At 48.2% G+C, this 26,502-nt stretch overlaps 1 protein-coding gene across 1 annotated transcript in view; it reads left to right on the top strand.

The window, feature by feature from the left end:
• Window positions 1–25,835, top strand: part of ACADL (acyl-CoA dehydrogenase long chain) — an 888,967-nt gene extending 863,132 nt beyond the window's left edge. Inside the window, exon 11 of the mRNA XM_069615906.1 lies at window positions 25,553–25,835. Coding sequence (XP_069472007.1) covers window positions 25,553–25,646 — 94 coding nt within the window. The 3' untranslated portion in view covers window positions 25,647–25,835. The remainder of the gene's footprint in view (window positions 1–25,552) is intronic.
• Window positions 25,836–26,502: the final 667 nt, after the last annotated feature.

Raw genomic sequence — 26,502 nt, 5'->3', positions numbered from 1 at the left:
AGAGACTCTGCCGCCCGACTCCACGCAACCTGTTATGGTGGTTGAACTCTGTGAATCTAGCAGAGGGTGCCCCTTTCTCGGAGTGTGACCCACACGTTACCATTAAGACAAACCTCTCTTCTCTGGGTTGAGGGTCTACTCTAGACCATTAGGAGGTGTTCGACCATTGGTCTTCCATAGAGAGGAGGAGGGAACATATACATATTGTGGAATTGACAGCAGTTTTCCAGGCCCTCAAATCCTTCCAGACAAATATTGTGAACAAGACCATTAATATTAAAATCAACAATGCATTATCACTTTTGTGTGTGAATAACCGGGGAGCACCAAATCATACTTCCTTATACAGCTGGTGATACAGGTTTGGGAATGGGTAGTCCAGAGAGGAATTTGGCATCAAGCTGTTTTTATTCCGGGATTAGAACATTAGATGCAGACTCCCTCACTCCCCGGGCAACAGCAAACCATGAATGGGAGCTGAACGTTTATGTACTGAATCGCCTCTTTAATGTGTTGAAAGTTCCCAAGGTTTCTCTATTTGCAACAGCTCAGAACAGGAAAGTCTCCATGCATGCTCAAGGGAGGGACTAGGCCCAAACTTATTGGGAGAAGCTCTGGTGATCTCGTGTCACAATTATTGCGTTAGTTTCCTTCTCTACCACTAATCCATCAAGCAGTATTAAAGCTCAGGAATGCAATGAACTGCATACTAGGTTTCCTAGTTCTTGGTGGCCAGCGATGTTCTGGTTTTCACACTTGATGAGCCTTGTGACTCATCAATCTATCCATCTGCCGAACGTTCAGAAACTACAATTGTCTAATATTTCATCCCTCTCCAGGGTTGCTGAACTTTGCTGCGTGGTTCCTGAGATAAGATCATTAGGCCACTTTGGGCTTTCGGAAGAGAACGTTCCCATTATATTAACCAAGCAGCATGCAAGCACTCTACATGAGCTCAGTATAAAAGCAAATTACTTTTTGTCACTGGCATCTAGAAAATAAGCTAAATCCTGTCAGCTACTATCGATCATGTCCGCTCTTTCATTTCAGAACTTTCAGCCAAAGGGATACAGGTTGATTCCCACAGGACCCCTCTTTCAGCTCTGGGATCTGTAAGGCTGTGGATGGAGGAGACTGACGCACAGGTGGCATGTTTTTGGGCAAAGACTTTTATTCGTTAAAGAAATAAAGAGAAAACCCTATCTTTCCTTAATTCTGAGAGGGGTTTGCCTGCCTCAACTAAACACTATGGAAAATGTCAGAATGTCTAAAAGAGTCCACCGTCCAGTGTCAAAATCCTACTTCTATCCCTTAAACTTGAAAATAATCTGAAGTGGTTTACTGTCTTTTTGGTCCAGAAGAATGACTCCCTTCTTCTAAACGGGCACAGTTGTATACAATTGGCAGTTCAACAAAGTAGGGGGAATGTTTCCTTTCCCCTGGGTTTATTCAGGCTTATTTTCACAGTTGCACAAAGTAGGGGGAATGTCTCCTTTCCCCGGGCCCTTCTGAGGCTTGTTTTCACAGTTCCACAAAGTAGGGGGGAATGTCTCCCTTCCCATGGCCTTTCTCAGGCTTGTTTTCATAGTTCCACAAAGTAGAGGGAATGTCTCTCTTCCCCTGGCCTTTCTCAGGCCCCTGATAAGTCCCTCTAGTGACTAAATTCGGTAGACCTGGTATTCTTCCTTACCATTTACTGCAATGAAGAAGGATGTTGGAGGACTTTGTCCTCATACATGAGTGGGCCCTCGACACTGTGTAGACTTAACTGGTTTCTTAGGTGTATCCCATGTATACTCCCCTGCGAGGTATATAGTCTCTCCTCTGGAGGTTCCTCTACCCTGCAGTCACAACTTCCTATTCTCGGGTCCCATACCCCTTCACATTGGTTTCTCGGGTCCCATGCCCCTTCACATTGGTTTCTCGGGTCCCATACCCCTTCACATTGGTTTCTCGGGTCCCAGACACCTTCACACTGGTTTCTCTTTCTCGTGTCCCAGACCCTGTCACATGCATTTCTCTTTCTCAGGTCCCAGACCCCTTTATACTGGTTTCTCTTTCTTGGGTCCCAGGGCCTTAACATTGGTTTCTTGAGCCCCCTCTGTGTCTGTGGATGCCCCATACCTTCTGTATGGCTCCCAGTCTCTTTCCTCAGTCTATGGCCTCTCTGCATCTTCCGACAGTGCTTCTGCCTTGGTTCGTGTTTGCACGCTGCCGTACGTGGCTCCCCAGCACTTCTGTGGAGCCTGGCTGTGCGTATCTGCTGGACCGTCTTCTGCTGCGGTCTTCTGCGCCGGGAGCTTCAGCCGGCTTCGGTCCTCTTGAGAGAAGGTAGGGACGCAGTCTCTCCTTCAGTCACGTCACGCTGCAGGTTCAGCTCCCCAATCTGCGTTACGGTTGCTCCACTCGCGCTGCCTCTGGGAAGGGACTGTCAACATTTATTCCTTCTTACCTTTTTAATTTCAATGGAACACAAACTGCTCAATGAGATGGTCTTGTGTGGTTCTTTCTGGTTCTGAACTTCTTCCTCGTCTCAGGAGGGGAGGGGGGATAGTGCAGTGGAGTCAGCCCAAACCTTTCTCGTCCCAGTATTAGTGGTACTATTGCTGTAACATAAATACATGGGGGAACTTGTGTGATAAGAGAAAGGTAAAGAAGGTGAGGGGAGAAAGGTGGGTGAGGGTGGATCATGCCTAGTTACCCCAAGATGTTCTCCCTGTATCCCACAGGGGGTATACCTCCCCATTAGATCCATCCGCTGAGTACCACTCCCAGGGGGACTATCGGGTAGCGGCCTCCTCGGCCTCCACTCCTTGGGCTCATGGAAAGGGTCTTCCCTTGGGGAGAAGGGAGGACATCACAGGATTTGTCATAGATCATATCTGACTTAGGAAACAGTTTCTTTGTTAAATCCACTGAAATGCCATTTTTATGGTCTGTCACCTTTTATCCTCCGGTTAAATCACCTCATGTAAAGTGAGATCTATTTCATGCAATATGCCATAAACCGTTTGAACCCATGGCCCCAGCCAAAATTGAATCAGTTTAATTGAAGGTAGCTTTAATTGCAGCAACGTCTGCAGGAAGGTTTAGCAAGTTGCTTGCTCTTTGTGCTGAGGAAACTTGCAAACTTTTTAATGAATGTGGTGACGTAATTTCATATCAAGAAATGTTTTCCTACAAGCCGAAAGCCTACACTGTTAAAGGTTTTCCACCACTGAAAGGCCTTCATGCCCACCTAGCAATGGCCAAAGCTGCTTTGGTTGCTTTCCAGAAATATGTTCCCTGGGAGTCCATCGCAAAAGAGGCCCCTGTTGGCCTTCTGCAAAAACTACAGCCATGCCTTGAGTTTGGTTCCATGTTTTAATATCCCTGCAAAAATATCGCCATACAAAAATATTGCCATATTTTTGCGGCGATATTAAGGCATGGAACCTGCGGGGGACACCCCTGCAACCCCTGCTCCCAAGAACCCCAAAAATTATCCCCCCACAAAAATATTGCCTATGGCTGTTGAAGATGACTATATATACAGCAATATTTTTGGTGGGGATAATATGTAGTGATAGCTTGAGTTCCAGTTCCTTGAGCTCAGTTAATGCAGCCAAACCTCAAAAACCTCTTTAAATGATAGTAAAATAGCACCATCAACACAATAATCTTGTTTTAGTGCTAGTATCTCTAGTATATAGAGTAATGGGGACAGGACATAGGAGTACAACAAATCTAGTCACTGGAAGGGAATCGGGAACATGGCTTTCGCTACTGGAAAAACCCAAAAAGACAGAATTTAAGACTGAATGGGGCATTTGGTTGAATTCCGGCAAAACGAAAAGTTCGAACGGCAGAAAAATTCGACCAAATGCCCCATTCAGTGTCATTATAATGAACAAGGGGAGCAGGGGCTGCAGCGGTGTCCCCCGCACCCTTGTTCACTATAATGTAAGCAGGGTGTCCGCCGCACCCGTATGCATAAAGTAAAAAAAAAAAGAAAAGAAAAGGACCCTGCAATGTCGCTTCCTGATCACGGAAGTGAATGGGAACAGGTGTTGCAAGGACACAGCGAGTCGGCGGCACACAGCGGAGTGTGCTGCCGATGGGTAAGTAAGGGGGTGGGTGGGATCGGGGTATCCGAAATGGCTGCAGGAGGAAATACCAAATTGTACAAATAACATTATCATTTCTTCCTCAGTGATTTCGGATATGACAAAATCACCCAAATTCTCACTACTAGCCGCACAGATACCAACTCATACCAATATGCTCACTCTCTCCCCAACATCAACAATCAATAGAATGTAGCTATACCCCTCGATCAATTTGGCCTAGCTGTCCAGATACCTATACACCTCCATGAACACCTCAACAATCTTTGGAATGCAGCTATACCCCACAAATAAAACGGCCTACCTTTACACATAATGTCTCACACAAGCTCCTCCACCACCAGAATGCAGATTCCGAGGCCAGTTCGTGCATGCTGACACATTATATGGATCTCAACCAACCCCCGCACCACGCATAGCATTAGAATGCAGCTACACACCACACAAACTGCACTGGCCACACATACTGAGTGCACCAAAGCACTTTCAACTATCATACCATCTCCACTGACCTGGACTGCGGTCCCCAAGGGAATTCCTCCCACAGCGCTTGAAATATCCTTAGTTGTTAATAGATCAGTCATTTTCTGATCACCATGGTCGTTAAAGGGTGAAGATCAGAGCGTGGCACAGGAAGGCATGGCTAAGGCCACATATGTGCTGGCCCTCCCTTAAAAATGAAAACAGGAGTATGAAAAGTGCTCCAGTCCTGTGACAGAGGACATTATTCCCCATCAGTATGAAGGAAAAGGGACTCTGTAATAGAAGTATGTTAGTCACTATGGTGAGTAACATTTTTATTTTTGTTAGGCAAACTCACTTTCTTAGATTTGGTAGCTAAGCTGCATGGCCAGTCATTTCAGATGATAAACCGCTGCATGGAAACTTGTAATGGCAGTGGGACTGGCCTGCAATCCCACAAGAGAGACTGAGGTGGAGGATGATGGTATGAGAGCTATAGTGATTCTACAAGATGAAGGGACTGCTAATTCTAGGGCCTCTGAACGGAAGGCACGTAACTGTGTCTCTAGAAGAGCGTATTTTTGTAATTCTGTATAGTTTGAGACACTACATTCCCAACTGCAAAATCTGGGTCAGTGATTTAAAGTTTAGATGGTGCAGCTCCTTCTTCAGAAAAGCCAACAAAAGCAACTCTGAGGTTAGAATGTGTCTGCATCTGGTAGCATTTTGACCCTGTTAATAAAGAAACTGATATAGCGGGATCCAGTACCATGGTCTTGATGACCAGTTCTGACTATGTCAGATCAGCCATCGTGTGAGTGTCTTCTTTGCTAGAAGTCGGGTGTAAGTTGCCCCTCTTGTCCGGATAGACCTCTCATATTGTTAAAAGCATTGACATGCACTTTTGAGTATGGGGCACATAAATGTGCCGGATTCTTCCCTCCAATTTGTAGCACATGGTAAATAAACACTTTATTGGCATGCCATGTGTTTTTCCAACATAACAATCAAAAACAATAAAATAAGCTTAAAGTAATTAAAATGAAGAGGCAGTGCATTCTTGAAGTAAAGCAAAAGTTATTGCATTGCATAAATAAATAATTCAGTCAGGGAACATCTGGCCGTCATTCATCTCATAAACATTTTAATTCCTAATGTTTATTCAAAAACAGTCATAAATTGTGTTCTCTAAATACAGTAAATCGTTGTTTAGACATTGTGATTAATCTTGCAGAGTCATCACTAGACCACAGACTAAAGTCTCCTCCCATGTGGCCAGGGGAAGGCAGCTGCTACCTGATCCTAACCCTGAGGGTGGTATCATGAGGGAGTTCACATGTCATGGGGAAGTGGTGACTCCTTTGGGAGAGATGTGGCATTCATTGTATGAGGATGAGATCCCCAAATATGTATTGGCATACTGTCATTGTACAAGTCCCTCCTATGAAAATACCCAAAGAAAATGTTGTAAAAAGTAATCTTATTAGAATAAGGTGTATACTTTGGGGGATCAAGAATGAAATGCAACATCCTCCAACTGTCATGAACATGTCTTAAATGGAGATTCAAAACTCCATGTTAAAACATAAACCTTTTATACAAATGTCCCTAACTCTGACAATGCTCAATTTACAAAGCAATGGATCCATAATGCCCTTGTACTGGGACAAAGAGGGGCCCAGATTTGGTACGGACCAACAATGCCATTAACCAAAATGTATGGTCTAGTTGTTATAGACAAAAATGCCTGAATGGGGCATTTAAACTCGGAAATTAGTTGCAGCTGGAAGGAGGAGGAGAGGAGGATGCTGAAGAAGTAGCTAAGGCATGGGCAGACCTGAATGTTGGGTCGGTCCAAAAGCAGACAGAAGAATGCCAGTTGATGCCAAGGCAAGATGTTGAAGGCCGGTGGCGTGGCAGAGTAAGGCAGCGGGAAGCAGTACTGAGAGGGAGAGACCAGCCGAGAGGGATACTTTCTCCCGACCCGACAAGCAGTGCTTCAGTGTGCAGGACCACTGCTAGAGCTGTCGGGGCTCCGGGAAGCAGCTGTGCAAACTGCAGGTGTTGAGGGGGAGCCGACCGGAAATCAGAAAGAAGATTGAAGGTCCACCGCAGCATCTGCAAGGGAAAAGGAGACGCTGAAGAAGACCAGCGAGTCGGCCTAAAACTAAAAGTAACCCCGGGGCGCTCTGTATTGAACATTTAGCAGAAAACGCTACTTTTGGAATACCCAACAAATAAAGCAATAAAAGGCCACAATTGCCCTTATATGGGACACCAGTTGGGGGAAACTTGTAACCCGCGTTGCCAAGAGACTGTAAAGGAGCAGAAGAAAGGAAGCAAGGGAGTTTTCCCTTTTTGGGAACACCAACTGGGGGGGTGAGGGGGCATAACCCATATTACCAACAGCCAAGAAGTTGTAAAGGAGGACTATTAAGACAACAGGGCGCAACTCCCCTTATCTTGGATACCAACTGGGGGAAACCTTTCCAGAGTCAAGAGGTTATAAAGAATGGCAGACCTTGTCCAACCCTCCCCATAAAGGATACTGGTGTGGAGGATCTTGGAACAAACATTTCCACAAAGCAAAATTGTAGTTGTAGGAGTTTATATCCTGGCAGGCGAGTGGCCCAGGAAAGAAGATGTTGTTTTGTGAAAAAGTGCTGTAATGAAAAGAGCGTGTTACCAGAACTTCATTTGAAGAATAAATGTGGAATTACCAGAAGGAGTTATTGTGCTATCCTGACAAAAGTATTAAAATGTTCGAAGCTGTCACTGTGTTACCTTAACAAAAGTATTCCATTTGAAGAAGGAAGGTGATATGCTGATAAGTGTTTTGGTTTATGAACTTAAGTTTTGAGAGAGAGACATTTGTGCTTTACCAAGAAGAATATTAAGACACCCATTGTTGGGATTTGTGAAACCAGGGTTTATGTAAGAGACATTTTTACTTTACCAACTAGGATAGGAGGGAAGACGCCCATTGCTGTGATTTGTGGAACAAGTGTTTATAAAAGAGACATTTACTTTTAACAAGTGTAAGGTCGCACTTGAAGGAAAAGATCTTTTGTGTTGAACTGAACTGAACTTTGTTTAATCAGAACTTCTTCAAAGGTATTCATGCATTCATCCAGGGGAAGGGAATCCAACCCTGGTTACAAGGAGTACTTTCTATAAGTTTTAACTTTTATTCTGTTGTGTTGAATTGAAGACTGCCAAATATCCCATGTGTTATTTTGTTGTATGTATTAGTGTGAGGGTCAGAGACTTTTCGGACACTAGGTTGTCTAGCTTTAGTTTAGTTTGCTAGGTAGGGATATCCAAGTAAGGAGGATAGGGAAAGTTAGGCGTTTATCTCAACCTTTTCATTTAATAAAAATGGCAATCCTTGGGCAAACTTTACCTTTGTGTCTGTCTCGCTTTTCTGGCCCTGACGACGTTAACTGAGCACAATATTTTGCCCTAATTTCGATTTAAGCATATTTCATCGAAATCCTGCAATTCAGATAGTGATCAGTAGTCTGTGTGCCTACATAGTCCCTAGAAGCTATACTGACTACTACCCTATCTTGTGGCGTAATATTTTCTGGACCATGACATAAATGGGAGAATCCCACATATGCATGTACAGTTTCACTTGTGAGATGCAAGGGAATGAGGATGCTTTTTCATGGTTGTGACATACTTTTATGTGGGTCATTCTTGAGCCTACCTCACAATCTCAGCCAAAGCATGATGCGGTTAAATGACATTTGATCATCAATTCTCTTAAATCCCAACTCGGAAAAAAGCTGGGCAACAGGAGATGAACTTGAGGCCCCAATTAGAATGCTCAAAAATGTAATTTCCGTTCCAACCGTAGATTCCGCTTTGGGATAGCCCTGGATAAGCTCTTAATGCAGAAACAAATTGATTGGCCACCTACATGTTTATATAGAGCCACTAAGTTTTGCCTAGCATATTTTCCGCATTGTCAATGTGACCTGTCCAAGAACAGTTAGAAGCCAGCCGTACACCCTAGTAAGGATAGTAATTTGCAATATCCATTGAGGGGTTCCCTATACAAAAAATATTTGTTTTGCAGCCACCAATTTTCATAATAGTTTTCTCAGGAATAATCACAAGAGATAGAGGGTGCTAGAGGGCCACCCAAGATGGCCGCTTCTTAGCGAGTTCCCGCACGGCCGTAATAAATCCTGCGAAATCCTGCCAAAACGGGGAAGTGAAGAACCCTAACGCGATTCTCCAGCTCAGACGCCATCCGGAAACGAGAAAGGCCAATAAACCGCGGGGTGCCGTGCTACGGTCCCGAGCCGAGCAGAGACCCGACTGGCGGACCCTCCCCTCCCCACCTCCGACTGACTCCTAGCAGGTGTACATCGAGAACTCCGGAGGCCGTGGTGCGGAGACCCCGCCCCCCCCCTCCTCCCCGCACGCAGAGACAGCATCGAGGCCGTGGGCCCGGGCCCGTGAGAGCGCCAGCCCCAGGCGGGCCGTGGATTGAGGCCAAGCAAAACAGAACCCCCCCCCCCCAACACCCGCAGCAGAGGGAGACAGGAGTCGAGTCGCAGCGGTGCGCTCCTCCCTGAGACCTCCCCTCCCTCTGCGCTCCTCCTGCTTGCAGAGCTGGGCTGGCCGCGGCGCTCTTCTGCTCCCCGCATGTGAGGGGGAGAGAACACACGAGAGGGTGTCGGGAGCGGTGATCGCAGCCCCCCCCCAAGACCAAAACCATCAAACGCCTGCCGCATGACGACCGATGGGGGCCTGACAACAAATGCCCCCCTGCAGAGGGGCGCACAGGTACATCGCAAGCACACTTTACACAGGCATCACGCCTGCGCTCCTGCACAGTCCCCGCAGCACCCAGCCAACTCACAACTCCAAAACCACCTGTGAGCTCCAGCATAAAGTCATGCAGCAGTGTGCTATCCTCGCCCATAACAGGCACAGCTAAGAGACTCCCTTGGCCCCCAGGCTCCCCCCTCAGTCACAGGGAAAGATCCTCTGAGCCTCTCTCCCACACCAGACAACAGCGTACTCCCTGCCTAGAACTACACCCCGGGGTCCCGAGCCTCCTTAAGAATAACAGGCCTGTGAGACAAACCGGACCAGCACGCTCCACCCTGCCATTGTGCCCCGAAGGGCCCCGGCACAACTAGCAACAATCTTCCAACCTGTCCTCACCCCACCTCAACATATAGGAATTGCTGGAGCCCTGATTTTCAGCAGAGTCACCCACTGAATACACGGGGTCACCCCCAGTCACCCGTATCGAATGGGTAAAATGGACAGATCCCAAAGGAAGCTAAACTTTGAATCTTGAACGGTCCCCAAGACCCCCAGGTTCCAAGAAGATCCGGAACCCTCGATGGCCAATTCACAACAAATCGACGAAGAAACCTCTGACATCAAAGCGCTCCTCCTCGATCTGAAAGCTAGCATCGGGAACCTTAACAATAAAATGGACGCCCTTGCCTCCAAAGTAGATCTCCTACAGCACCACATGGACACCACACTGAACGATTGAATGAAGTGGAGCAACGAGTGTCCAATTTAGACGATGGGGCTACAACCCTCACGGCAAAAGTTGCCCAACTAGAAACACAGATGAAAGCAACAATCGCTAAATGTGAGGACCTGGAAGGACGATCGAGAAGATGCAACATCAGAATTGTCGGGGTACGAGAGCAGACAACGCAAGCCAAAATGGAAGACTTCATCGAGACACTCAGCACCTCTCTGTTTGGCAGAGAGGTATTCTCCCACATGTTCGTATTGGAGAGAGCCCACAGAGTCCCATCCGCCAAACCCGCTCCAGGTGCGCCCTTGAGGCCGATAATAGCCAAACTGCTTCACTATAGAGATCGCAATACCATCCTTCGCTTGGCCAAAGAAAAAGGGGAAATACAACACGACTCCATATTCTTCCCTGCCCGGCTGAGGGTGCAACATGATGGCAGGGCGCACTTTTTCCAGACACCGGAAGAGGCAAACGATTTTGTGGACCATGCTGGCTGCCGCGGACCGAATCCCAATCAGCCACGTGCACAGGGGGGGGGGGAGATCCCACAGAAACCCAACATAAATCATTCAAGAGTGAAAACACAAATCCTGCAAGTACAGAACAGCTTTTATGCAGGAATAACCATAGGAGCTATGTACTCCGAGGCCGTGCAGCCTGGGAGGGCCCTTGCACCCCTTGCACAGCACAGTTTCCTAAATTTACGAATCACATATTCAGGGAAAAAGGGAAAATGACAAGCAAGTTGGGGGTTGCTCGTGAGAAACAGTTGGGGACGCTACACAAGTTGGGGGTTAACAAGTTCTACCGAAACCAAGGCTATCTACATGTGCCGCACGCAAGAAGACCGCACCTCACCCATCACTGTAGTGACAAGTCCTACGACCTTCGCCTCCCAGCAACCAAATGGAAAAACTTGCTTACACACAGAAATAAAGAGACAGCGCCTTCACGGTAGCTACGTGGAATATTAAAGGAAGGAACCAGCCAGCCAAAGTGAGAAAAATAACACAATATCTCCGCTGACATAAAATAGATATAGCTCTCATCCAAGAAACTCACCTACGTCCAACGACCGAACACCCATGGGCCAAAGACTTGGGATGTCACCACTACTTCACATCATTCTCGTTGTATGCTAGGTGAGTAGCCATCTTTATTAATAAAGCAACCAATTTCAGACTAATTTAATAAAAAAAGACACCAAAGGCAGATCACTCCTGTTGCACGGAATAATCGAAGATGAGGAAGTCACTTTAGTGAACTCATATGGCCCAAATACTGATAGCTCCAGCAACTTCAAATGGGTGATGACCCACTTGAACACGCCCAGACGGTCCACGATCATATGGGGCGGAGACCGGAACACAACACTCAACCCATCCATGGACAAGTCACACAATACGACGTCGGCCCCGTCCAAAGCAAGTCTGCAAATTGTAGAAATCTGCAAAGCCTACGACCTTGGCGATATCTGGAGAAATAGATACCTGAACACCCAAGACTATACCTTTCACTCCTGGGTGCACAACACCAGTTCAAGAATAGACTACCTTCTTTTGTCCGCCCGCAGCCGCCTGCAGTGAGGTGATTGCCACATCTTACCGAGATCTCTGTCAGATCACTCCATGGTGACCCTAGAATGTAACACGTCACAAACAACCAAAACGAAGCCACACTGGAGGTTAAAACCCAGAGCACTCCAAGACACCGTCTTCGCAGAAGAACTTGGAACAGAGATAAAGTCCTTCCTAGATACCAACATAGGATCAGTGACCTCTGTCGGGACACTGTGGGCAACACTGAAGTGCTTCACCAGAGGAGTATGCATAACAAAAAAAATGCAGAATCCTTAAATTGCTATGAAGAGAACTGAACGCCAGTGAAACCAGACTCAAAGAACTCTAGAGCTTACTCCGAACCGATGATAACCCGCAGACTCTGGCAGCAATCAAAAAAGAAATGAAGTTGTTCCTCACCACAGCAGAAAGAAAAGTGAAATTCCTAAACAACCACCACAAAATCCGCCAGTACGGTGAGGGACAACAACCCGGGGCACTCCTTGCATCAGTGACGGACCACACGGGCAACATTGTCTACTCCACAACCGACATCGTAGAGGCATTCCGCAACTTCTACCAAAGGCTGTATGACTCAAGCTACTCCACAAACCCGGCAGAACTGACACAATACCTAGACACTATCGAACTATACTGGACAGACTCAGAGCTGAGGGAACCGCTGAACGCTCCAATCACCATCGAAAAAATCCAGGAAGTCATCAAGGAACTACTGAATACAAAAGCACCGGGTCCAGATGGCCTGTCTGGAGAATTCTATAAATTCTACGCGGACCTCCTTGCCCCACTACTCTTACAGGTATACGACAAGGCCCTAACCAACAACCAACTGCCGCCAACACTCTACATGGCCAACATAATCCTTTCACATAAACCCGGCAAAGACCCAACAGAATGCGGTTCATATAGACCAATATCACTGATAAATCTGGACAATAATATTTTTGTGAAGATCCTAACTAAATGACTATTACCCCTCATGCCCGCCATGGTACTCGCCGACCAAAACGGCTTCATCCCGGGGAGAAACACATCCTACAGGATAAGAAGAATGTTAGGAGCAATAGAAGCCCTCGACCCAGAACGCCAGGCGGTGGCGGTACTATTAGACGCTGAAAAGGCCTTCGACTCCGTCGAATGGCCCTTCCTTTTCACAGTTCTGGAAAGGATGGGACTGGGCAAACGCTTCATACAACTGGTCTCACTGCTCTACAAAAAGCCAACATCGAACATCATGCTGGGCGGTATCCGATCGTCCGACATCCATCTAAGAAGAGGGACCAGACAAGGGTGTCCACTCTCCGCACTTCTGTTTGCCTTAGTGATGGAACCTCTGGCCTCCGACCTGCGCATGCATCTCCAGAGGCCTCACATTCGGGCCACACAAAATTATCATCTCGATATACGCGGACGACGTGGCCCTGTTTCTCCAGAACGCTGATAAGAACCTGAATCGGGTGATGAGAGCAATAATCCAATTTGGCCATTTCTCGGAACTAAGAATCAACAGCAGCAAATCAGTCATCTTCCCACTTACCGCCGCCTCTACCGAATTCGCAGACTACTTTGGCTTCCAGTGGCAACGATCACACGCGAGATACCTTGGTATCCATATGTCCAGATTACAGGAAGACATCATACGGGATAACTACGAAGCCACATTGGACACTATTCAACTCAAAATCGACAGGTGGAAATCCCTACCACTTACATCTGGGGCAGGGCATCAATAGTGAAGATGATCATCCTACCAAAACTTTTGTACCTCTTCACCAACATTCCTCTACTTCTCCTACATAAGCTCCTACGGCGGATCAAAAGCATGGTCCTCGACCTCATCTGGGCGGGCAAGGTAGCGAGAGTGGCCTATACCACACTAATTCTACCAACACGACAGGGCGGATTAGCCCTCCCCGACATAGAACGCTATTAATGGGCAGCTCAAGCCCACTTCCTTAGCTATTGGTACACGACGCATTTCATAAGACCCCACGTTCAGATAGAGCGCTGGCAACACCATTTCTCCAGCATGGGGTCTGGCATGGATTCACATGCTCATGAATATTCCCCGTCGTCAGGCTGGGAATCCTCGGTAAAGAAAAAACCAGTATCAGTTTCGTTTCTGATCTGTCTTTCGTAGTAATAACCAATCACTGGTCTCTGCGTCATACTGACCACAGCCAATGACTGCCCTCTACCTAAGCACCGCCTCTGGCAGCCATCTTCAGATTTTTACCGCACGTTCATGTGTTGGGATCCTCGTGCTATTGCTCTCGAGCGTTAGTGCTATTTTTTCGCGCTTTTTCACAAAAAACTTCGATTTTCGGTCAAAAGAGCCTCAAGCTCCACCGATCCTACATCCGATCAACGGGGACCCGTGTCGGATTCATCTGTGCCCCTCAAGGGTGAAGATTTCGTCGAGCTACACTTCGGAGGACTCCAGAAGCTTCTCAGGCCCGGTCTCGGAGATGGCCCAGGAGAAGGGAAGCTCGACGCCCGGAAAGCTGTTCAGGGCCTGCCCTGGATGCCAGCTGCAGAACGTCTTCAAGGAGGACGAACACTCTTTCTGCCTTTACTGCCTTCATGGGGACAAGACGCACGTGGAGAAGGACTGTGCGTTTTGCGGCAACATGTCGGAACGGACCATGAAGGACCGCCATCAACGTCTCGCCAGCTGGCTGGAGGGTAAGAGCCCGTCTGGCGAGAAGAAGAAGAAATCTGAGCGGTCTTCTAAGACCTTTGAGGGCGCCCCGGCGACGGGGGCCCAACATAAGGCCAAGCACCGCGAGTCCGCTGGCACCGGGAGCGCCGAACGGTCGGGCTCTACGGGCGCCAGGCAGGGCGCACCCTCCCCGGCACCATCAACCACGAGCCAACGCTCTGGGTCGGGTAAGAGGAAGGCCGAGCACCCGGCGAAGCTCCTGGAGAGACCCCGGTCGAGCTCTAAGGCAGAGGAGGAGCGTGGCAGTGCCCCCTCCCTCAAGGATAAGGCGGTGAGCGCACCTAAGGTGGTGAAGGCCTTGATCCATTCGACCAAGCCCTCTATCGAAACGGTCGCGGCGGCCCTGGCCCAGCCTGTGGAGGCTGCACCAGTGGTGGCGGCCTCGGGGCCCAGAATCTCCCTGCCTCCCCGGAGGGAGTCTTCTTTCGTGCCCATCGATAGGACCCCCGTGAAACCCTCCGTGGGGAAGAAGGGGGGGCAGGGCGTCGTCGTAGATTCGGCCTCAACCTCAGAAGAGGAACTGATCGAGGTCTTAAGCCACGGCCTAGGCGTGGAACAAGACCAGCCCGTCGGAATGGGCCCCGACGCAGGTGACGACGACGACATCGTCGAGGATACCGACGGGGCCCCTGCTCGCCCGTCGGATTCCCCTCTGCCAGCGCCGCAAGACAACTCAGCGGCCATTTTGTTGGCTATACAGTCCTTATGCTCCGAGATAAGGACGAGACTACCGTTACCGACGGAGGAACCTCTCCCGTCGGGGGATCCAGAACCGGGACCTTCTGGTGTTCCCCCTACCAAGAAAAGAAGGATCCATCCACCGCCTCCTTTTCAACCGTCGCGCCCCGTCCAGCCCTCCTCCCCGTCCACCCGAGGGGATGATACGGGGACTGACACGGCAGCGACGGGTACGGACGACGAGGCATACGACGAGGATTTTCCGTCGTCGCCTCCCCCCAGGGCTTCTCCGCCCGACGAGATTGGATCGTTCCACTCAATGATCGCCAGGGCATCCGAGCTTTTCCAACTCTGCCCTGAGGAGAAGAAAAAGGAAGGCTTCCTTTACCAACGGCGCGAGACCAAGAGGAAGACGGTCCTCGCAGTGCCTCTGTTGGACGACATTTGGGATGAGGGCCTTTCCCTCCTCAAGAACCCTTCCACGACGCCAGCGAAAAGAGACCGGTACGAGAAAAAGTACCGGGTCCCGGACTCGGCCCCCCTATGCCTCCGGGCGCAGCCTACCCCGGACTCCGTCGTCTCCGCGGCAGCCAGGAAGAAAGCGGGGGGGGGTGCGGCCTCCACGTCGACTTCCCCGCCGGACGGCGAGGGAAAGAAATTGGATGCCATGGGACGCAGAGTCATCTCGTCGGCGGCGACGACGATTAAAGCGGCCAACGCCTTGGCTATCGTGGCCCGCTACGACAGGGAACTCTGGTACAAGATAGCTCCCCTGCTGGATTTTCTGCCGGACGACAAGAGGGCGGAGGCCCTTGAGATCCTGCAGGAAGGTGAGGTGGCCTCGGACCACGCCATCACCGTGGCGACGGACATCGCCGACACTGGGTTCCGCCAGATGGGCAACGGCGTTTGCCTTCGACGTCGCGGATGGCTCAAGGCTACGGACTTTCGGCAGGACGTCCAGAACAGGGTCCTGGACATGCCCTTCGACGGGAACAACCTGTTTGGGAAGACAGTGGACGATTCCCTTCAGGCCATCAAGGCGGATACTGAGACGGCCCGGGCCCTTGGAGTGCTGCAGCAACGGCGGACGCCCTTTCGGAGCGGCGGAGGCAAGGGCGCCTCCAAAGGTTCCGGCGGCGGTTTCGCTTCCTACCGTCAAGCGGCCCGCTCGTCGTCGCAAGAGGCCTACAGAGGACGAGGCAAGTCTGGCGGCCCCCGCCGTCGTCGCCAAGGAGGCCAAGGCGGCAAGGCCGCGTCCAAGCAGGATTGAACCGGCCGTGGGGTCGGGCCCCCACCGAAGCACCCCGGTGGGAGGCCGGCTGGCGGGCTTCGTCAGCGTGTGGGAGTCCATCTCCACCGACCGTTGGGTGCTGGACGCCCTGGCCCGGGGCCACGCGCTCGAGTTTCAAAGAAGGTGCCCGCGCGTCCCCCCCGTGGCCAGGAAAGAACTTCACGTCCCTCAACTTCTCCTGGAGGTAAAGGCGATGCTCAGAAAGGGCGCCATCGAACTCGTCCCAAAGAGGCTTCGGGGCTCCGGAGTCTACTCGCGTTACTTCCTCGTGAAGAAGAAGACGGGAGGATGGCGCCCCATCCTGGACCTGCGACGCCTGAACAAGTTCATCAAGGCGCAGAAGTTCCGGATGGTCACCCTCCAGCACGTCCTGGGTCAGCTGGAGGAAGGAGACTTCCTATCGTCGTTGGATTTGGAGGATGCCTACTTCCACATTCCCATCCTAAAGGGGCACCGAAAATTCCTCAGATTCGTGGTCCAAGGGCGTCATTACCAGTTCAAAGCCCTTCCCTTCGGACTGCGGTCGGCACCCAGGGTTTTCACCAAGTGCCTCGCACCGGTGGCGGCGCAGCTGCGCCGCGAGGGGATTCACGTCTACCCCTACCTGGACGACTGGCTCATCCGCGCCAAGACGAGGGAGCTCGCCGTGGTCCACACGGCAAGGACCGTCCAACTCCTCACGGACCTGGGATTCTCCGTGAACTACGCCAAATCCCACCTGGTGCCCGCGCAAGTCGCACTGTTTCTGGGAGCGAGGCTCGACACAGTGTCCCTTCTGGCCTCCCCGTCGGAGGAGAGGACCAGGACCATCTTGGGCAAGGTGCAACGGATGTTGGTGGCCGACGCGGCCAAGGTGAGGTCCATCAAGTCCCTCCTCGGGATGATGTCTTCCTGCATCTACCTCATTCCCATGTGCAGGCTCCGGATGCGCCCGTTGCAAGAGTTCCTGGATGCGCGCTGGATCCAGACGACGGGCAGCTTCGAGGAAAGGATCAAGCTCGACGAGAGTTTCCGACGAGCGATACGGTGGTGGGGCACCCGCGCGCATCTGACGGCGGGCATGGACTTCCAGACCCCAGCCCACCAGGTGACTGTGACCACGGATGCCTCCCTAGAAGGGTGGGGAGCGCACACCGAAAATCTGCACGCAAGGGGACTCTGGCTCCCGACGGAGAAGTCCCTGCATATCAACGTCCTGGAGCTCCGTGCAGTGTTTTGGGCCCTCAGGTCCTTCCTTCCGTCCCTCAAGGGCAAGGTGGTGAGGATCTTCACCGACAACACCACCACCATGTTTTACATCAGGAAACAGGGCGGAACCAGGTCCCCAGCGCTGTCCAAGGAGGCGCAGGACCTGTGGCATTGGGCCGTCGCCCAAGGGATTCTTCTGGTGCCGTTTCATCTGGCAGGGATAAAAAACACCATCGCCGACTCACTCAGCAGGGAGCTGCGCTCGTGCCACGAGTGGGAACTACGGCAGGATCTGGTGGATCGCCTCTTCCGACGGTGGGGCACACCCCAGATCGACCTGTTCGCGACGGCGACGAACACCAAGTGCCGGAGGTTCGCCAGCAGGTTTCCCCAGACGAGGAGCATGGGCGATGCTTTCTCGTTCCCCTGGGAGGGCCTGTTCCTCTACGCGTTCCCTCCCTTGCCTCTGCTAATCCGGCTCGTCAACCAGCTCAAGAGGTCACGGTGCAGGATGATCCTCGTCGCACCTGCGTGGCCGAGGCAGATATGGTTCCCGGACCTTCTGGACTTGTCGGCGTCCCCGCCAATCAAGCTGCCGGCGGACGCGGATCTACTCTCCAGGGAAGGAGGCGCCATCCTCCACCACGACCCGAAGTCGCTGAACTTGCAGGCCTGGCTCCTGCAGCGCTAGAGTTTGGAGGATACGACATACCGGCCGATTGCAGAGAGGTTCTTGCAAAGGCCAGGGCGTCCTCGACTCTTAAATGCTACGGACACAAATGGAAGAGGTTCTCTGTCTGGTGCCACGCACAGAAGGTTAACCCTCTACGGATTACGGCTCCCCAAGTGCTGCCGTACCTGCTGACGCTGGCCAAAGCTGGTCTGGCACACGCGTCCATCAAGATTCATCTTGCTGCGATCTCCCGATACACCAGAACCACGGGCCGGACGTCCTTGTGGTCTCATCGTCTGGTGAAAGAGTTCATGAAGGGACTGTTCAGATCGTTCCCGCCGGTGAAGGCTCCGGCCCCGGCGTGGGAGCTCAACGTGGTGCTGACCAAACTCATGGGACCTCCGTTCGAGCCTCTGCACTCGGCCCCGTTGAAGTTTCTATCGTGGAAAACAGCTTTTCTCGTGGCCATCACCTCCGCACGACGAGTGGGAGAGATCCAGGCCCTTTCCTGCAAGGCCCCGTACTTGACTTTCCACGACACGAGGGTAGTGCTCAGGACGCACCCCTCCTTCATGCCCAAGGTACCGTCGGACTTTCATCTCAACGAACCCTTGGTGTTACCTGTGTTCTTCCCGTCGCCTTCGTCGCCGGCTGAGAGGACTTTGCACTCGCTGGATGTAGCTAGAGCGCTGAAGTTCTACGTGGACCGCACGAAAGGTTTTCGGAAGACGTCACAACTCTTTGTGAACTTTGGACCTGTCAATCAGGGGAAGGCTCTCTCGAAGGCTTCCATCTCCAGATGGCTCTCCGGCTGTATCATGTACTGTCACCGGTTGGCAAACCGACCGCTGCCTGGCCGTCCGAGAGCCCATTCCACCAGAGCGATCGCAGCTACCACGGCGTTCCTATCTGGTGTGCCCCTGCTGGACATATGCAGGGCTGCTACGTGGAGGTCGACGCACACCTTCACGAAATTCTACTGCGTCGACCGGGATTCCAGGGAGGAGTCCAGGGTCGGCCAAGCAGTGCTGCGCAACCTGTTCGCCTGAGGTGAGCCTGGTGAGGAGGTAAGATGCTTAATGTTGAGTTGATGTGATGCTTAATGTTGAGCCTTTGCCACCTCCCGTGGTTGTGCATGTGTGTACTGCTATGTATTCTTTATTCATGAGCATGTGAATCCATGCCAGACCCCATGCTGGAGAAGGAACAAGTTACTTACCTGTAACTGTTGTTCTCCAGCGTGGGTCTGGCATGGATTCACATGCGAACCCTCCCGCCTACCCCTCTGCGGCTCTTCACTTGGTCATACTGCCACTTCACGTGCTTCCAAATCTGAAGATGGCTGCCAGAGGCGGTGCTTAGGTAGAGGGCAGTCATTGGCTGTGGTCAGTATGACGCAGAGACCAGTGATTGGTTATTACTACGAAAGACAGATCAGAAACGAAACTGATACTGGTTTTTTCTTTACCGAGGATTCCCAGCCTGACGACGGGGAATATTCATGAGCATGTGAATCCATGCCAGACCCACGCTGGAGAACAACAGTTACAGGTAAGTAACTTGTTCCATCTCCTCCGTTCCATTATCTTCGGCCAATTCCCAGTCAATCAATCATCCATGAGCACTGTCACTACCATCTGGAAAAAAAAAATTGCCAAGAAAAGCAACGCTACATCCAGATTCTCCCCTCTCCTCCCGATTAAACACATCCCAGGAATCCGCATCACAACAGAAAAGGTCTTCCTGCTTTGGACGGAAAAACTACAGCTAAGCACCATGAATGATCTCTTCCCAGAAGGTACATTCCTGTCCTTCCAGCAAGCCCAAGACAGAGGAAGCAATAACGCCCTCGACACCTTCATCTATTACAGACTGCGGCACTCACTGCAGGCAGCAATCCTGACCTTTCCACAACAACCGCCAGTCTGGCCACTACTCCACAACACAATCCAGGCCCAAGGAGAAGGGCATTTGGTAGCAAACATCTACAGAGCCCTCATCAGCGAATCAAACCCAGCTTGCTCAGGCGCCAAAAAGAGATGGGGGGAAAAACACTTGGAAGCATAATCCCAGAGGAAGAGTGGGCCTACATACTGAATCTTACTCAAAAAGTAGCGATTAACTCAAGATTTAAGCTAATCCATTTTAACTTCCTACATCAAATATACCATACACCAGCAAAACTTCATACCCAAAGAGAGACAATATCGGCAGAATGCGACAGATGCGGAGAGCCAGAAGCCTACACCTGGCGTGGTTATGCCCAACGGTAGCTACCTTTTGGAGGGCAGTGCTGGAGAAAACATCGGCAAAATTACAATGCTAGGACTGACCCAATCACTGCCCAGCACATCTAGAAAACTAACAAATCTACTTCTAGTTTTGGCACGAAGAAGGGTCGCATACAACTGGGGCAGAGGACCCCCACCAAGTACGCAACTCTGGCTTAAAGACATCACGTATTGCCAAGACGTGGAAACTAATTTCATCAAGACGCTACCACTCCACTCACGCCCCCTAGACATTTGGGGCCCATATATAGCATACCTGCTTTCAACAACAGACTTACTAGACTTGCAACACTGATCCCCTTCACAGAACTCGAGTACCAGCCCAATGCGCAATGTCGAGGAAACTGAGGCGGCACAACGATCATAATTGCTCAAGCACACATACAATGTCACTGCAGTGAACGGGGTTGGGGGCAATGGGAGGGATGGCACTTGCAAAGTGGCCGGCACATAGCCTTATTGTTTGTTTTATTTGGAAATGCCAATAAAGAAAGTTTAAAATAAAGGAATAATCACAAAATCTTTAGACGTCCAATGGTTTTCACAGGATATATCCGAAAGGCTGATTCTGCGCCATTATGTTTTGTCACTGCATTGGTATCTCTTATGTGGACTGATTTGGCAGGAAAGTATTTGTCCTGTCTATTTGCTTGTGTTAGACAGGCGGGAATGGGTCAACTCGAAATTGTATGTCTAAGGTGCTTCAGAGGCAATAAATGAAAAAGTGTGCAGAATAGATCTCACTTTGAACTATTCATAAATCATAAGTGCAAGTTTCTATAGTTAGAGATCATTGAGCGGGCTCAATGGCTGTCAGCCACTTATAAATGATCAATCAACAAATCAGGTGATGAAAATAAAACGAAAGACAGTATTTCTCAATCATAGTGTATTTTTCTTTATGTAGTGAAATGAATTCACCAATAGCTATAAGATTGATCACATTTTAGTGTATTTTTTCATACATAAAACATTCAGCAATATTGTTATAAAATGTATCTCATTTTGTTAATAATTTTCGTGCTGACATGAAAAAACAACAATAATCCCAAAGCGGGAACAATCGCATGTCTTGTTTTGTACAAATGAAAAAGTGAAACGGTAATATGAATGAAATATTTAGTGGCGGCTCCTATAGCCAAAAAGGATCCAAAATGTTTACAGTGAACCAATGTCTTTGAAAAGGGCAGTGAAAAACAAATACCTTTCAAAGGGGCACATTCTTTGTGGAGAATCAATTGACACGAAGGTCTAAAGTTTCATCGTAAATGTGGATCAAAAAAATATCGAGTATAGATGTTCTGAAGCAATGAAATAATACATGAATAAAGCTTTTTAAACAATCAAATTAATTGCAAAATATCAAAACAACCTTTCAGGAGATACAACAGTATTTTCTGAGATTCCGGTTTTAGTGTCACATTTGGGAAGTACCGGGGCTATTTAGTACCCGCTGGCATACTATGTCAGGGTCTCGTTTCAATAATGGGCTACGTGCAAGGATCTAATAAGCCTAGATCTCAGAGGGTAGGAATCAATGGAATTTTGATCTTTCCCTTTCTGAACTTTTCGTTTCGGCAGTCTCAGGTTGCTCAATTGCTTCCTTCCTCAGGGCTCCATGTCGGGTACCCAGTGCTTGATCCCAATTTCTGTATGCCGAGACATTTCTGGAGCAACATATCTAGATTCCAGTAGTCTTGTTGTCGACTCTGTGCAGGGTAATTGGTTTGACCATGTCAGAGGTAGGAAAATTAATGTCGCAAGCTCTCCTCTTATAGATGCCTCTTTGGATCCTATGTAAATGTCCCAAATATTTATTTCTTCATGGACCTGTATTTGCATCCAGGTTGTATGCTTTAGTGCTGGTGGAGAGCGATTGTTTGCCTCTCCTTGGTGTTACCTGTGGATCATGTCTTCGAAGGGGTATGAATTTATCCTTCCTCGCTCGATCTCTGGAAGCTGTTGGTGGTTGGGAACGCTTTCTTTTCCAGCCCTAACTTGGGCACACAAAATTGCTGCTGAGAAGTTCACAAGAAACCGCTAAACACGCCCAAAGAACATAAACCTGTTTCTGCGCTAACAGGCAGGAATGGGCCAGAGCATTTAGATTACAGAAGGCTGGCATCTCACCTACACTAAAATGCCCTGCTTGTAGAATATACTGCGTTTTGCAACAGTAGAAGAAGAGATTGATGAGGACATGGCACAGAAGGAGTTTTAATGAAGTGTGGGACCTGTTCAGCCTGCAAGTGTTCTTAATGTTTGAACAAGTGTAGTTACCACAGGGATAGTTTCTTATAATTCACCAGACTCTCCAAGGCAACCATAGATGGGGGTCCTTTCTGAACCAAAGACTTGTGCTATATTTGACTCATTTCTGTATTTGGGAACGCAAAAGTGGGTGGTGTCAAACCTTAGCGGTGCAATTTACTCAGATGCACAAGAATGTCACTGAAATGCAATGGAAAATGGGAAGCTGCTATGGGCAGGGAATTTAGACCCATAATGGAGTATAGTGTATTTTATGGTCAAAAAGCTTTCCCATAATAGTTTTAACCAGAAACATGTTTTGAGCAGAAAATACTTGACATTGCTGCTGAAACAGATTAGATGACACCTACCTGGGCCCTCGTCTGCAATGTATGACTGAGGATGCTTCTTTTTGCCCTTTGATTCGGATATACCCAATGGATGCTGCTTTTTGGAGAATTACTATTAGGAATTTATTTGGAAAGAGACACAGGTAGACAGTTAAGCTCTGATATGGGTGCCCATAAGCTTCTATCTGGGTGAAGGGTTTTTGATCGCCATGATGTTCGTCTTTATCTTTATTTCTGTTAGTCATTGCATTGTTATGATGCCATCCTTATAAAAGCTGCTAGGATGTCAGTTTTACTCAATGTGCTGTGGGAGTATTTTACTCTCTATTTTTTAAAGTTGGGAGTAAAAAAAATGGGAGAATACAAAATTAAGTCCCATTCCCAAACAGAGTGTTTTAGAAGTGAGAAAGTGTTTTCCCTGTAAAACAGAAATGTTTTTGTCATACTTATTTCTTTGTACATAGTTATTAATTCACATTAAAGAATACTTTACCTGTTCAGATCCGGCAGCACATATCCATGGAGCTCTGTGGGTAAAAGCAAGGAGACAAGCTCCTATGTGTCTGCTTTCACATTTTGTTGAGAGCATTTTTACTCCCTATATTTCTTTGTTGGGATTATTTGCCTATTTCTAGTGAGTAAAAGTGTCTAATATCTGTAGGCCTAGATTTACAGTCTCATTTCCTTTTAACTCCGGTCACTTAACTCTTTTACTGGATATAGGCATTTATTCTGCATGTCTACAGTTAGTTAAATTTGAAGTTTTATATTATGTATTTTGAGTAGAGGCTGTACTTTAAATCAACAAAATCAATAAATACATTTGGTGGGGAAAGTGATATCTCTTGGAAGAATGCCTTTCTAAGGGCCCTGAAATCAGCAACTATAGACCCTTTATTCACAGGAACTTTTTCCGATCTTTCAAAAAGATAAAACACGTCTCCAAAATGTTTACCTGAAGGGGTCCGAGTTCCATCATAATCAGGAGACCAATCTCATTCTTTTTTTCTGACCTGTATTTCAGAGTCGGAAATATCTTAACATAAACTTGATATTTGCTTTGAATGATTTAACTTTGAATTATGTTTTTTCAATTTTAAGGGATCATAGTATCCTTTTATCAAGATCCATGACAGACCATGTAATGGTTATTCTTAAATAAGATTTATTCTTGAGTCAGAATGTAACATATATGTAATTTAATTAATCAAATACACCAGTTGTTATAAATGTACAGATGACCCATGTTTCATGCAGAAGTGCTTTACCAATGCTGTTTTTTTGCTGATTACACATACATTTATCATTATTGTTTGTGGGGATAAATTCGATTCAATTGAGTTCGAGGAGTCCTGATTAAAGTTAGGCGTTTTTTGCAAATGTAAGTACATCCTTGATAGTATCTTGCGCTAAGCAATATTTCCATGTGGAATGGTTACAACCTGGTGCAAAGTGAAGAGGCTTGTTGTGTGGCCCACTGTATGTTATTAATTCCTATTTGCATCATACAATACTCCAGATCTTGAGAAGATTGGTGACCTGTGGGGGGCCTCTTCCTAGGTACAAAGGCATAGAGTCTACTATCTCAGCTTGGGTTCCGATTCCCCCAGATGGTCTGTATGATTACTTAGTGCCAGAGAACAAATGCTGCATATTACTGTCATGTGCCACTAGAGAGGATATCTGTAAGGTGGGAACACTTGTGTATGCTCTACTCAAGAACGGACTACAAATTAAGATGCTATTCACCAAATATGTTTGGTTCAATCTCTCTCCGGGCAGTGTCGTTTTTAGGATAAGACCTTCCATCCCCCCCAATTCATTGGTTCTGTACAATCTCTGATGAATACGGAGGAAAGGGTTTGGTTGATGGGAGTAACTTAGCTAATGACTGTAGTGACTACTGTCCTCCCATAAAGGCCCACCCAGCCATTCACCTTTTAAATAGATACGCCATTAAGAACTGAGTAATAAAAGGGCCGGCAGTTGAACCTCGGAGCATGTTTGAAGGAGCTGCCGTCTTGGCAAAATGTTTTTCATTTATCTGCTCCGCATTAGATTGAGGACCCATGAGTGTGGGAGAAATGGCTTGATAGGGTAGGAATGCAGCAGTCACTAAGGTGAATCGCTTGAGAATTTGTATTATTTGTCTTCATCAGTAATGGATACGTACTCTGGCTATACGTGGTATGCTCATCTGTGATAAGGTTCTTCTTGGTAGTTGGTCCTCATGTTTAATTTCACATAGCTGTAAATGGCAGAATTAGAAGTATAACTCCATATACTTGCATGAGGATAACCCATTTAGCATTTCTGCAGTAGATATATGTCTTGCATAGGATTGCCAAGCCAGTGTCCCTAAGATGAGGGATATGGCAGCATCCATTCCAAGACCATGAAGCTCTGATTTGATTTTTGTTTTTCCTTTCCTCTGTAGAGCCTATGTGGATTCACGTGTTCAGCCCATCTATGGAGGCACAAACGAGATCATGAAAGAACTTATTGCAAGAGATATTGTGAGCGACAAGTGAACCCTCCCACCTCTAACCAGCGTTCAGTCTTTGTCAATGATTATCTGAAACTTTCTGCTGCAAATTGCATTTTAAGCATTGAATTAATAATAATTGTTACATGCCTTAAGTATCAGTATCTAGCATGTTATTTAATGGTAAGCAGCAACTTTTGTGGAATGTTTCTATGTAAATAAATACGTAAACTAACCTTTGTTTCCTGTTGTTCATTTACTTAAATTCATGTGTAGTCACTTCAGCTATTTACTTGGATCATTACATTCATCTGTGTATTCCTACAAACAGTGTTGTTGGGTTTGAGGAAACTGGTATTTCTTTTCTTAAAAAATAAATATTTTTTGGGGGGGACAAAAACACATTAATTGCATCCAGGCCTTTACCATAAAGTACATCAAATATTATGTAGCATACTAAGTGTTATTTAATAGTCTCAGTGTCTGGTGAAAGTAGATGTGCAATGGCCCATGAAATGACCGATCACTTGGATCAATTACACAGCTGTTTACAGAGCAGAGTACTTCATCGGTTCATTAAGCTATATAGTAATCCTAGATGGGTGATATGATATGGCATTTATAACGCGCTTATAAACAAGTATTTCAAGGCATGACAAGGCGAGAGAGGGGAAACCGAGGGAGGACAAAAAACATGATTTTAATAGGCCTAGTGACATTCAGATTGCGCGAGTGCTGGGGAGCAGGGAGGAGAGAAATGCCGGGGGTGGGGGTTGGATGGATGGATGGACAAGTGCAGGACATGGAATTTTATAGGAAACCAGCAATGTAGCCAATGGGTGATAAGTGCGAGTGTTAGAAGTGCAGACAACAAATGTCTAATAAGTGCAGGAGAGGGGACT

This window comes from Ambystoma mexicanum, chromosome 9, assembly GCF_040938575.1.
Source record: "Ambystoma mexicanum isolate Mex_15411 chromosome 9, UKY_AmexF1_1, whole genome shotgun sequence".
NCBI lineage: Eukaryota > Metazoa > Chordata > Amphibia > Caudata > Ambystomatidae > Ambystoma > Ambystoma mexicanum.
Note: the sequence above shows the minus strand (reverse complement) of the source record. Positions and strands in the feature narration are given on the sequence as shown.